This window comes from Chroicocephalus ridibundus, unplaced genomic scaffold (assembly GCF_963924245.1).
Source record: "Chroicocephalus ridibundus unplaced genomic scaffold, bChrRid1.1 SCAFFOLD_37, whole genome shotgun sequence".
Classification (NCBI taxonomy): Eukaryota; Metazoa; Chordata; class Aves; order Charadriiformes; family Laridae; genus Chroicocephalus; species Chroicocephalus ridibundus.
The window spans coordinates 1,378,078-1,391,202 of record NW_026961439.1 but is presented as its reverse complement, the minus strand read 5'-3'; the positions used below and the strand labels follow the sequence as shown (position 1 = coordinate 1,391,202).

General features: G+C 43.6%; 1 protein-coding gene across 1 annotated transcript in view; it reads right to left on the bottom strand.

The window, feature by feature from the left end:
* Positions 1 to 5,726: 5,726 nt before the first annotated feature.
* Positions 5,727 to 13,125, bottom strand: part of TEAD4 (TEA domain transcription factor 4) — a 59,870-nt gene continuing 52,471 nt past the window's right edge. The window contains exons 10-12 of the mRNA XM_063321933.1: positions 10,288 to 10,428; positions 8,664 to 8,816; positions 5,727 to 5,966 (exon numbers count right to left, since the gene is read on the bottom strand). Coding sequence (XP_063178003.1) covers positions 5,853 to 5,966; positions 8,664 to 8,816; positions 10,288 to 10,428 — 408 coding nt within the window. The 3' untranslated portion in view covers positions 5,727 to 5,852. The remainder of the gene's footprint in view (positions 5,967 to 8,663; positions 8,817 to 10,287; positions 10,429 to 13,125) is intronic.

The window sequence follows — 13,125 nt, the reverse complement described above, 5'->3', positions numbered from 1 at the left end:
ACCAAAGGCTAAAACAGGTATGTAATACTCAAGGAAATAATCAACCTTGGGTATAGATATTGAAGTAGAAAGAGATTTCAATTCAATCCCTACCTCTGCCTCTAGGCCTACTTGCATGTTTTCTTTGTTGGCAATGTCAGCTTAAGAAGTTCCCACCCCTTCATCACAGATAAATTAATGAATTCAAATGAACTTGTCTTACCTGAAGTGTCTCTTTTGGTTTTGAAGTGAAGGGAGGGCTCCTGTCTTACCTAGTTCTGTGTTGCTCAGACCCATGGTCTGTTGTGTCTTATCTCATAAGACTATCTTTAAGTGGAATCATTTCAGTCATAGTTTGACATGATTCCACAAGCAGATGTAGCTGCACAATTGAGGGCTGATATACAGAAGCGTATGGGTTCAAAAAGAAAGAAGCCGCAGTTGAATGCAAACTTTTGAGCTGCTTTTTTCTAAAGAAAGCATGGATATTTCGATCCCTGTTTTGTTCACTTTATCTCCTAATGCCTCAGTGTTGTGGTTGCAAAGTTATCAGGGGAATCAGCTTTTGCTGTTTTGTCCTTTGATTTTACAGCAAGTTAGGCTAAGGTTAATATTTCTAGTATTTCTGCCCCAACAGAAATTACACTCTGATATCCTCATTTATTGTTGGTTGTTCAGAGTTCAATTTAGCCTTTCCTCTTGAAAATAGGCTAGCTTTTTTAACATATGCTGCTTTTTGGTTTTTTCTTTTCTTTATTTTCATCAAAATTGCAGCTGGCTCTTAGTTCTGATATACTGTCTGGTTTCTTCTAGTGAAATTCCAATAAAGGACCCCTTAGGGACAGAGATCTACAGTCCTTTCAGTCTTTGAAGTATTTTTGCATGGATCTCACCCAGTTTGCAAGGGGACAGAACCCTTTCAGTCCAAATCAAAATTTCCCGTACTCACAGCTTTATTGAATCTTCTTCATCTGGTAGCCTCCATAAAAGTGAGCTCTCCCAGACACATGAATTTTCTGTTTGTTTCTCCACTGAGTTTGAAAGGTAGGTAGATGTCTCTTGCTGAGACATCCTTATTGACACCAAGGAGCTGTGAACTCCAAGAGCAAGAGTAGAAAGGAACAGTGACAGGGAAGAGGCTTTCATTGCTACTAAGTGAGAAGAAGACTTGCATGAGAGTCCCTAAATTGACTGTCCTAAAATTTAATCTGTTCTTTGGCATGTTGGCTTGTATTCATTGCTTTGGCAACACCTTAAAACTGTGCTAATGTGGTTTTATTCATGATCAGATGATGGACTAAGTAGACTTGTAGGGCTCATCTCCTTTAGGGACAACTCCATGGGGTCTGCTGTACTGGTATAAACTTGCAGTGGATGCATGCAAGGCACCAGGCTCACGTTTGCAGAAGGGCACTAATACACATCATAAGCGATATTCCATCGCTGAAGACTAAACACTGCCCTTTCTCTGTACAGGCTTCCATTTCAAAACATATTTGTTGTCTGTGTTGGCTAAAAATACTTTTCCCAAGAGTCAGTCTTTTTTCTCATTAGTGAGGTTTTATTTGATTTGTTGTCTGCTCCACGCATGGTTCACACATCAGGAAGGAAATTGCATAGGGCTGAAATAGGCAGTTGCATGCATCGGTAATGGACTGTAGCCAGTGTGCCATTCATACCTACATGGCCGACTGTGAGGGCTGGTTGGTTTGCAGAGAAATAGTTAATTCGGTCCAGGTGGTTTGGTCACCTTGCTGTGGCTAGCAAGGGCACCCAATGGGGAAGAGCACAACTGCGCCTGTGTGGCTTTTTCATGTGTAGCACTGAGCAGACGTTTCGAGACACTGTTTTCTAGGTGTTTGAAGTACTTGGCTTGTCCTTCTCCAAGCTCAACTGATTCTGGTTACCAGCCATACAGTTCTTACGGAAAGCTGTCAGCATCTGTGTTCTGTGTTGCTGTTTGGAAGTCAGTTCTTGAAGGCATTTGTTTGTGTTGGAGAGAGTAGCCACAGCAGGAACTTTGTGCGCGGGAAGAAGATGTAGATTTTGCTTAATAGGTGCAAAATGTGCTCTGTCCTTTACTAGCCACTTTTGGCTCCTGCACAGAGGTTAACAGCACTAGCCATGCACAGTCCTTAAAAGCAGCCTCTGAGAGTGTAGAGTCTGCAAGATTGGGGGAGGGGTGTGTGCGTGTGTGGAATGGTATTCATTATATATAAAAAATAAATTGACTCCTTTTCCCATAATAAGAGCCAAACCATCTTTCTCTAGCTCTGACTTCATGGCATCATCTTTGCTACCCTCCTTACCCACATCCTTTCCTTCCCAGGCTTCAAATCACAGATTATGACCTAGATGCAGGCCATGACCAGCAAAGCGCAGTGTGCCTGTCAGAGGCGGTATCACACCAGCTGCTCCACAGTAAATACTCCCTGCCCTCTGCCCCGTGGGGGGCCTTCTACATGCAGACAGAAACCTGCACTTGGACAGTTACAACAGATCAACTGGCATGTAATAATAGGAATTGCAATTAAGTCCCCTTCCACATTTAATTGATTGTCCAGGCCCACTGGGACTCCAGTGGTACAGAGCTATGTGTTGTAAGGCTAGTCCTAGTGCAGTTTGTGCTTACATGAGCGCAAAAATCAGAGGACACCACTGACTGGAAGCTATACCCAATGTTATTCCAACCTACAAGAAGGGCATAAGGGAAGACCTAGAAAACTACAGACCTGTTAGCCTAACCTCAGTACCTGGAAAAATTATGGACAAGATCATATTGGGGGCTATTGAAAGGCATTTAAAGAACAATGCAATCATAAGGCACAGTCAACATAGGTTCACAAAGGGCAAATCCTGTCTAAATAATTTAATAATCTTCTATGATAGTCACTCACCTAGTGGTTGAAGGGAAGGCAGTGGATGTAGTTTTTTCTGTATTTTAGTAAGGATTTTGATACTGTCCCTCACAGCATCCTTCTGGACAAGTTGTCCAGCTGTGGGATGAGAAGGCTCACAATGCACTGGGTGAAGAACAGGATGAAGGGCAGGGCTCAAAGGGTTGTAGTGAATGGGGCTACCCCTGGCTGGCAACCAGGCACCAGCAGTGTTCCTCAGGGCTCAATTCTAGGGCCAGTTCTGCTCAATATTTTTATCTATGATCTCGATGCAGGTGTTGAATGTACCATTAGCAAGTTAACTGATGATGCCAAACTGGGAGGTGCTGTTGACTCTCTTGAGGGACAAGAGGCCTTGCAGAGGGATCTGGATATACTGGAGCACTGAGCAATGACTGATTAGTGACATAAAATTTACGAAGCAATGCCAGATTCTGCACCTGGGATGGAGTAACGCTGGGCGCAAGTATAAATTGGAAGAGGAGTGGCAGGAGAGCAGCCCTGCAGAAAGGGACCTGCGGGTGCTGGTCGACAGCAGGCTCAATATCAGTGTGCCCTGGCAGCCAAGAGGGCAAACTGCACCTTGCGGTGCATCAAACACAGCATAACCAGTGAGTCAAAAGAGGTGGTTATCCCACTGTACACGGCGTTGGTGAGGCCTCACCTCGAGTACTGTGTGCAGTTCTGGCACCCACCATTTAAGAAGGATGTTCAGGTCCTTGAATGCATCCAGATGAGGGCAACAAAGCTGGTGAAAGGACTGGAGGGTATGTCCTGTGAGAAGCACCCGAGGACTCTGGGTTTGTCTAGTTTGGAGAAAAAGGAGGCTGGGGACTGCCCTCATTGCTCTGTACAGCTTCCTGAGGAGGGGAAGTGGAGAGGAAGGTGCTGATCTCTTCTCCCTGCTATCCAGCAAAAGGATGCATGGGAATGGTTCAAAGCTGTGTCAGGGGAGGTCTAGACTTGACATCAGGAAGCATTTCTTTACTGGTGGTCAAACATTGGAACAGGCTGCCTAGAGAGGTGGTTGATGCCCCAGGCCTGACAATGTTTAAGAGGCATTTGGACAATGACTTTAATAATTTGCTTTATCTTTTGGTCAGCCCTGAAGTGGTCTGGCAGTTGGACTAGATGATCATTGTAGGTCCCTTCCAACTGGAACTATTCCATTCTATTCCATTCCATTCCAAAATTTCACCTGTATATGAAGCACTCAGTAGGGCTTTGCAAGTAGCCTATATTCTGGTCTTGTTTGAAATCTCTGTTGAAATGGAAATCCTCAGGATCAGTCACGTGCGAGGCCAAATAAAATACCCTTTATACGGCCTGGAATCACCTTTTCCACAGGCAGTGAAATGTTCATCCTCCAGTGTATGTCTCCATTTAAAATTGAGTGGGTAGCACTGTGAGATTTTCATCTGACTGTCATGTTTATCTCTGTCACCGTCATTTTGTATTTGTGCACCTGTCCTCTGGCAATTAGTTCCATCATGCTGTCCAATTTTGGATCACGTTCTGACTATGTATCTCTCAGGGACTGATTATCTTTCTGATAATTTACCTTTCATTTGCCATCTTTCTCTTGTTCTTTTAAGTACCTTTTAAATTTTATTTCAAATAACTCTTAGTATTTATTCTTCCAATTGAAGCCTAGTGTTTCAATGGTGTTCAAGTTGCTCAAGTTCTCCATACGTACTCAGCTTGCAAAAATCTCCTTTAATGCTATCTGTAGATTAATTTACCCTACTTTCTCCCTCCAGATCACCGATTATGTTGAAAGAGCTTTTTCAGTACACACTTTCCCCTCAGTTAACACAGCCATCTGTCATCTTTGTTAATGGTCTTTTAGTCATTTGCTTTTCATCTAACTGCTGACAGCCATAGCAATGTGAACTCATGCTTCAGACAAAAATTTTTGGGGGATCCCCTATCAAAATTTTACCATAATAAACTTGTCTAACTCAATTTATAAGTTAACACTGTTGCTGGAATATGAATTCCTTGTGAGGAATCAACTCACCCGGCTGAAACAGAGAGTCAGAAAAAGATTGTATTGAACCCTAAGGTCATAAACTTAAGTATTACAAACCTAGAGGCAGCATTATAGGCTTCAATAACTTTTACACAGGCTTTGGAAAACAGTTCAGAGTAAGAAACTCTGTACTATCAGCCAGCAATGAGCCAGAGGAATACTAAAGATTTAAGTCACTGTGTGTTCCTCCACACTTCTCTACAAGCTAGCAAAGAATAACTGCTCTCAATATCAGCTTTCAAATAAGACACGACGATTTCAAGACAGCAGCAGATTTCTCCTCAGAAGTATTGCATGAAGTGGTCTCTCACTATCATGCACAGAAGCCTCTGACAGGAGGAAGGCTGAAGGAGCCCGTGACTGTACACCTGCTATGGTAGACAGCTAGACAGGCAGATATGTAGGTTACATGTGCAATCTCTATACACATGCATGTACTCACACGTGTCCAACTGCTATCTATATAAATGTACGGTACGCATGTCTGTGCACGTGTTGACCTACAAATGAATGTACATGAGTGCACACACTCAGACAAGATGTAGCATGAATATTTTCAACCTGTTCATATGTGGTCAAACTTGTGGAAGCTCCTGCCATTGCCCTAACTGTATGCTCAGGTGCACACCACACCTCTTATGTGTATGATCACACCCTGCGTGTGCTCAGTGGGAAATACATTCCAGAGGATGCTGTTTGTGGTGAAATCCTTAAGCGGTTATTTGCCTGTTTCTTTGACTCCAAGTCTTTTCCCCATTTGCACAAACCTGGAGATACAAACTTAGTTGACCCGGGTGAATCACAAAACAGCTCAGAGGTGCTTTTCTGAAAATACACAATATCTGCAGTTTATTTGTCAGTTTGGTATGAGGGGGCAGGGGTTGTTCAAGCACAGGCTTTTTTCTTAGACATGCATCCCATGGACGACTCAGGGCAGAGAGTCTCTAGTCCTTCACCAGTCGGTAGATGTGATGCTGGGCACCGTGGTCACTAGTTGACACCTCAAAAACATATGCTATGCACAGCAACGTCTCCTGTGTGTCCCTGTTTGTCACAACCTAGACAGAAAAGGAGAAGAAGCTGAGATGGCAACTGCTCTTTCTCTGCTTACATATTCCAACACATTTAACATAGAGCAAAAAGTCAGTAATAGGCAAAGAACAGAGAAGCACAGAAATGATACACAGCTTTGCCACCACAACCCCCAGTCAACGTGGCCACACACCCAAGCAAAGCACTTTTGCAGCATCAGGACTACAATGCAGGAAAGAGACAGAGGTGAACAGAGACCACTGTGGAGAAAAGAAAGCCATGACTAAGCAGTGACCACATAAGTGGAAGCAGGACCACTGGGTCCTCTGCTTCCCATCCCCTGGTGTGGCAGATTTCAGGAGAGAGAAGGTATTTCACAGAAAATCTCTTTTTGCTCTGTTTGTTGGGTATAGACAGGCCACCTGCTGTGGCACGTCCACTCCTGCTCACGTATGTGTTGATGTATCACAGCCATGAACAGTTCTATCCCTCCATCTGCTCCGGCTTGTCAATGGTAGACACAGACCATGAGGATTGTAGAGTAAAATTCATTTTACAGGAGACTTACAGGTTTGACTCCATTACGCCTCCCATTCCGTACACTGTAGATGTCAGGAGAAAGATGGCTGCTGCCCTCATGCATTCTTACAGAAGCTCCCTTTTTTCCATTTCTTTTTCTATGGTCCCTCAGCAACCTTAGCTTCTCTGCAACGTGACTCAGTGTCAGCAGCATGGTGCTAGAACAGTGTTGTCCTAGTTTCAGAAGCATGCCCTGCCTACACTATGTGGCAGGGACAAGCGAAATGTTGCACCCTAGCTCAGCTTCCTTCTCTCTGTCACTGCACAACTTTGCACATTCTTGTCATTTTGAGTTTGTGCCATAGCTAAAGCTTCAAGCAGTTCTCTCCTGCAGGAGGAGATGCATTTTTATCAGCAGTAGCAACGAATCAACTGCAGAAGATACATACCATCTTGAACTGTACCAAAACCCCAACCATTCTTGTGAAAACAAAGAAAATAGCTGTTTTCAAACTTTCTTAATTAATTTTAACAGCCTGATTTTGGCCTAGTCTGTTTTCTTTTCTTACTCCATGTATGCTTTTGTAGCTGAACTAACCCTTCTCTTTCTTCTGCAGGTCATTGTGAATTATACACGTCCACGTGTGGTAAGGCACCAGAGCCTTTTCTGAAAAATGGGCTCTGAAATCTTGGAGGGCTAGATCCAGAGCAATGTGCAAAGCAAGATAAATCATGCTTGTGAGATTAGGGGTATCTAATGTCATGAAGGTGTCTAGAAAAAATATAATTAGACTTGCCTCAGAAGTTGGTAGTGGGGACGGAGGACTGGCAGCACGCCTTGCATTAAGCATGATCATTTTTCAGGTCCCCATTGGGGACTGGGGGGTGGAAAATGCTCAGCCTGCTGCTCAGGGAGTGGGACTGCAAGGCAGTATATAAAAGGCTGTGCCAGTACCTACGTGAGACATGCCTCTCTGTGACAGAAGGAAGGGACGGACATGAGATTACTCAAAACATAAAGCCCCAGAGGAAGTGTAACTATATGACAACTTTGTTCATAAAATTTATAGCAAGCACTGGCCTGACTGAGGAATGAAACACGCAGAAAGCAGTTACAGTGTTCCTCGGTATGGATTACAACACACAGGCCTTCCATCTTTCAGATCCTGCCCCCTTCATGCCTTTGCTCATCTAAAAATCTTTTAGCATTTAAACTCCTCTTTCAGATGCTAAAGACCTTAGTACAAACATGAAGGAGTAAAGCCTCCTAAAGCCCTAGGAGATACATTATTAACCTTGTCTTTTATAGCTGAGGTACCTGAGCCACAGAGCAGTGAAAGGGCTTGTATGAAGTCCCACAAGATCTCCAGATGGTACGAAGACCACTTGATTTCCATTCTTTCATACGGCCTCTAGCATTTCTTCTACTTACCCAAACTCAAGTTCTCTGAGCAAAGATCTGTGAAGCATCTTGTAGAGGCGAGCACAGAACTCATTCCATTAGGAAAATCCACCTTTTAAGCTGTCTTTGCCCTCTTCCCAAATTTAGGCTGCATCCGAGCCTGGAAAGGCTCCTGGTATAACATAGACACTAATGCAAATCTAGTTGCTGTTGCCTTGTAGTACTGCCCTACCTAGAGGTTGCAGTGATTCATGAAGGTGCCACAGAGCTTCCCCCAACATGCCTTTTCCCTTATATGATGCCCTTCCTTTATGTGCCTCCATATTCTTTTCAGGTTCAGGATGGTCCTGAGGAAACAACTTTTTTTCTTTTCCTACCTGCTCAGTGAAGAACTCTTCCCATGACAAAATTATATAGCCACTTAACAGTGCACTTGTTTTTTTTTTTACCTTGCAAAAAGGGCCAGGGCACAGAAAGGACCTCAACGTTCATCTAAGAGTGGAATGAGCATTTCCTTCACTGACTTTTGCATCCTTTGTCTCTCTGTATCACGAGTTCTCCCTTTATCTTTCTTTTTTTTCCCCTCTGTTCCTCGGGTCTCTCAAATTCTTCTGCTGCTTCTCTGCATGAGGTACTATCTCTAGAGCTGCATAAATGGTCTTGAGATGCAACACACGTAAGAGATACTAAGTTCAACTAGATGCCGAGCTGTAAAAGGAAATCTGCTTTGACTCACAACAGTGAACTCCTGCATGGGGCTTACACGTTTCCAAGCTCCAATGAAAACAGTTGAAAGTCCCACCTGTAAGATAGTAAAGTTCTCCAGCACACTGTTCATCATGTACTTCTCAGGAAGGTGCTTGAGTTTATGAATGAAGTTTATCATGTATTCACAGAGAGGGGAACGGTGAATGCGATAGGAATAGTGTCCATTTTCATAGCGTGCATACTCTGTCTGCAATGTAAAACGCAAAAGGGGCATATGGGACTAATGTTGTCACATTAGTAGCATTAATCACATAAAGGGACTAAGAACAGAAAAATTACAATGTCATTTTCAAGTAATTTTACTAACAGTAATGAGCTGATTAATCATTCCTCTACAGTACTTCACACCAAGGTCAGTATCCTTGAGCCCTCTAATTTCTTCGGCTTGATTTCTTTTTTCTTTAGAACAGCGGGTTCCAGCTTACGAGCAGCAAGCTCCCAATGAGCCGTGAAAGGTAACTAAGAGAAGCAGACCAATTGTCAGCTGTACTATGGTCTGTATCTCTACTGGAAAAAATATTAGGTGTGGATAAACTGAAAAAGTTAAAAACCGCTGCTTTAGCAAGACCAGGAAGCTCCTAGTAATGATGGTAATCATATGCTCAGGATGCTTCACAGCTGTAAAGGACTAAAGCCTGTGAGAGAGACCATATTATCTCTGCTTCCCTTTAGGAGAGGGTCTGGCCAACGTTATACAGAGGGATTTTTTTGTTCACATTCACACCTTAGCTCCTGTGTATTTCATCTCCCTTTGAACAGAAGCTGAGGCTGGATTCTATCATTTCACAGCAAAGCCTTAAATACCCATTACCTCCTTTCACCTCAAGAGCTTGGTCTCTTTTCCTGTGCACCATGACACCTTTCTTTGGCCTATCTATCCCACCATGCAAATACATAACCGGACTGCGGACTTCAGGCATGTCTATCGTATGACTAGAGACGGGTCTTGGGGAAGGATGTAGCTTGAATTGACAGCTGCCGCAAAACCACTTGGTGTTCTGCACGCAGACACTCCTCCTGCATCTAAAGGCTCCTTGAGAAAGAGAGCAGCAGGAAGCAGGTCAGAGCAGCTCTCAGCAGCAGAATGTGGCAGCAGAAAGAACTTCTTCAATGCCAGATATGTGCATGGTTATGCAGCTCCACTGTTGCTCGAGCTGTAAGTGTACAAGCACTAAGATAAGCCTCAAAATATCATAAGATTATAGTCTATAAACTATTACAGCCTATTAATTAATGGCTATAATCTATAAATGATCTGTTTAAAAACACCGATGAGAGTGAGGTGTCGCCTACTTGTTTTCACCTTTCTGGACTACAAAACAAGGGTCCAGGTTTCCTAGCTTTTCTTTGCTCCCCAAAAAACCCTAGAGAATCACCAGAGCTGAGAGCTTTACATATTCACATGTCTTCAGAAACTGAGATTTAACAAAAAAAATAGCAAGTACTACCAGACCTTCAATGAAGTCCTGAGACAAAGCCATGTTGCAGACTGGAGCAATCTTACACTTGCGTGTCTCGGAAATAATAATCTATGGCATCCATCTCCCTGACAACAAGCATGGGATATATTTTGCCTTGAGATATATGCAGGATGCAATTACTTGAAGTGACAAAACAGCAGAGAGAGAGAACCTTGCACCGAGGTGTCTGCTCCCTACCTCCACTTTCTCCACCACCTGCTTTCCAAAGGAACATACTTTGGTGGAACAGGTAATGACCATGTTTTCTGGGCTCTCATATTGGCTGGAAACGCCATAGAAAGATCTGGATTCATCTTCAATATTGGTGTTCAAATCAGCCTGCCAAAAAAAAGGCAAGAAAAACAGATGGTTATCAATAGATGGTTGTGGTGTTTTTTCACCATTACCTAAAGAGGTCTTGTGTAGCTAAGACTGTAAGGTATTGGAGCGTCCAAAGCTCCTTAAGCAGATCGGTGTGCATCAAGCCAGCAGGGGAAATCTGAAGACTATGCACTAAAATCCAGTTCCCACTTCAGAAAATGGTGGTAGGGATTTGCATACACATTGGGGAAATCTGGTGGAATACCCTCCTAACATTAAAAACATATGGCACAGCCGCTTGCCTTAGCTGATCTTTACCGTAATTGAACAGTGCCAGGACAGCGTGGAGGTACTCACAAAGCTGTGGAGTGCAGACAGGAGAGCACTGCAGAGACAGAGCAAGGCAACAGACAGGCTAGACTGGGCTGCCTCACTAAGGAGAGTACAGCACTGTAATAAAGCTTTTCCACCCTGGATATGCAGAAAGAAGGAATGTGCACACGCTCATTATGCTCAGCTACTATGATACGAAGAATGTAAGTAGACAAGATGCAACATAAGGAATGTAGGTTGCTGATCGATCCAGCCCAGTTCCACCTGAATACAAACCCATCTCCATTAGCAGCCACAGTTTTCAAACGTGGGTGCCTAAGGTTGGCCAACTGAAGCCTCATGTTGGGACCCATCTCCTAAAAATCCTGATTCTCTGAAGCTTCCACCAGGGGTCAGTCAAACCACACTTATGAAAAGAAGAGGCCGTTCCCTTAAGCTCTGAAAACACAAAGGTTGTGTGTGGCAATGCCCAGATCCGCTCCCTTCCTTTCAAAACTGAAAGGGTAGAGCTTCTCTGTACTCCATAGGCGCAGGTGCTAGCTTACATCAGCAGAAAAGGTCCGTTCCATAGGCTACTTCAGACTATTCTATTCTTCCTGCTGAATTGAGGGAAACAAGAAACTGAATAAAGTATATTCCTGTTACAGTGGATACAGTGTGAATAGGACTGCACTAGATGCCATTCCAGTTCCAAAACCATGCCATGGTTTTCTTATCCAATGTCAGTGAAGGTCTTTTGTCTGAGCTCTAGAGCAGCACTTAGGACAAGCAATGCTAGCCTTGGAGGTGGACCACCTCAATAATCAACACCCCTTTTCTTTGCCGTACAAAACACCTGTCTCTTCTCTGCAATGAGATAATACTGCTAGCCTATTTCTCTTCAATAGCAATTTCACAAGAAATCTAGAAATTGCCAGTCCAGCCTTCTCCCCATCTGTAGCCACACAAGCATGCTGCTGCCTTTGTGCCACCGTTAGCAATTGTACGACTCCGTGGTTAGACGGATGAGAGAGCTGATCACAGCTAGAACAAACTTTGTGTGGTTTTGGTGGGTTAGTTTTCAATCAGACAAGAATGCTCACTTGGATCCTCACAAAGCTGCAGAGGCTGGAAGAGCTGAGAACAGACACAAAAGCTGAGGGCGCAAAGACTGCCTATTTTGATAGCAACACATAATCACGTTGGCTTGGGCCTATTGGGAAACTGCACCTCAGAGTTGTAGTCTGATAACACCAGGCTGGTCCTGACACCAAGAGAGAGCAGTCTCACTGTCCCAGAGCAGTTTTTGCTTCCTCATTCCTCCTGTACTGGCACAAATGTTTCTGTAGCTGTATTACAAAACTCATCGAGGAATTGCTCAGCTAGTTCTCAGTGGGATCAGTTACCTAGCCCGACTCAGCAGCACTTGTGTGTGTTCAGACAAAGAACATGTGTCGGGAGGATGGGCAGCAATGGGGAAAGCAGAACGCAGGACTGCTTTTTCTAGTGATTGCTGGGTTTGAGTAACAGCAGTAACTAGTAACCTGCTAGAAGCCATGCTTTGTTGTCATTCCTTTCAAGTTAAAAGTTTTTCTCCTAGACAGTCGGCCTGGGCCACTTCTGTACCACAACATTCACCAGCAGCTCCCATCACACAGTTATTGTCACAGAAGAATTCATCATTTTGCCAACAGTGATGCCAAAAGCACTAGCAGGAAAAGCAGCCATGTAATAATGTGCAGTATTTCCATTCAATCCAATTCCCATGGCTGTTAACTTGCCACTTCAGGTGGGTGAAGGAGGAGGTGGTAAAAGAAATAAAATAAACCATCTCCCCATTTATTTCAGAAGATACAGTTCCATTTTCCACTTAGCCCAACACTGGGGCATTGCTGCCACTGTGCCATTGTGCACGCTTATTTCCACCTAGAGAAAAACTACCATCTGCATTAGATAAGTGATGCCACAGAAGATCCAAGCAAACAAACCAATAAAATTCAATTACCATGATTTTTTTTTTAAAGTACAAACTCACGAGCAAGTGAAAGACAAATTTATATGAAGTGCGGTGGGCAATGCATCTCCTCGGGTACCTCCTAGACTAGCAGTTGTAGCATTCAGATAATTCTAGTGGGACAAAGATTCAGTCCAGGCACAGAATGCTCCAATGTTCTCATCAACATTGGCAGTATTAGGGATGGACATACAGCTTTCGCTCTGCTCACTCTTCTCTTAATGGAGATCATAACAGCACAGTATTTAAATACATGATTGTAAATCACTCTTCAAAATGACTGTTTCACACAGTTTCTACATAATCCTTTACAGTTGTACCATCTTCACCAAAGATTATGGATAAAAGAAAGCCCATTTGTCAGAATGGCTTGCCTCCATCTCTATGAC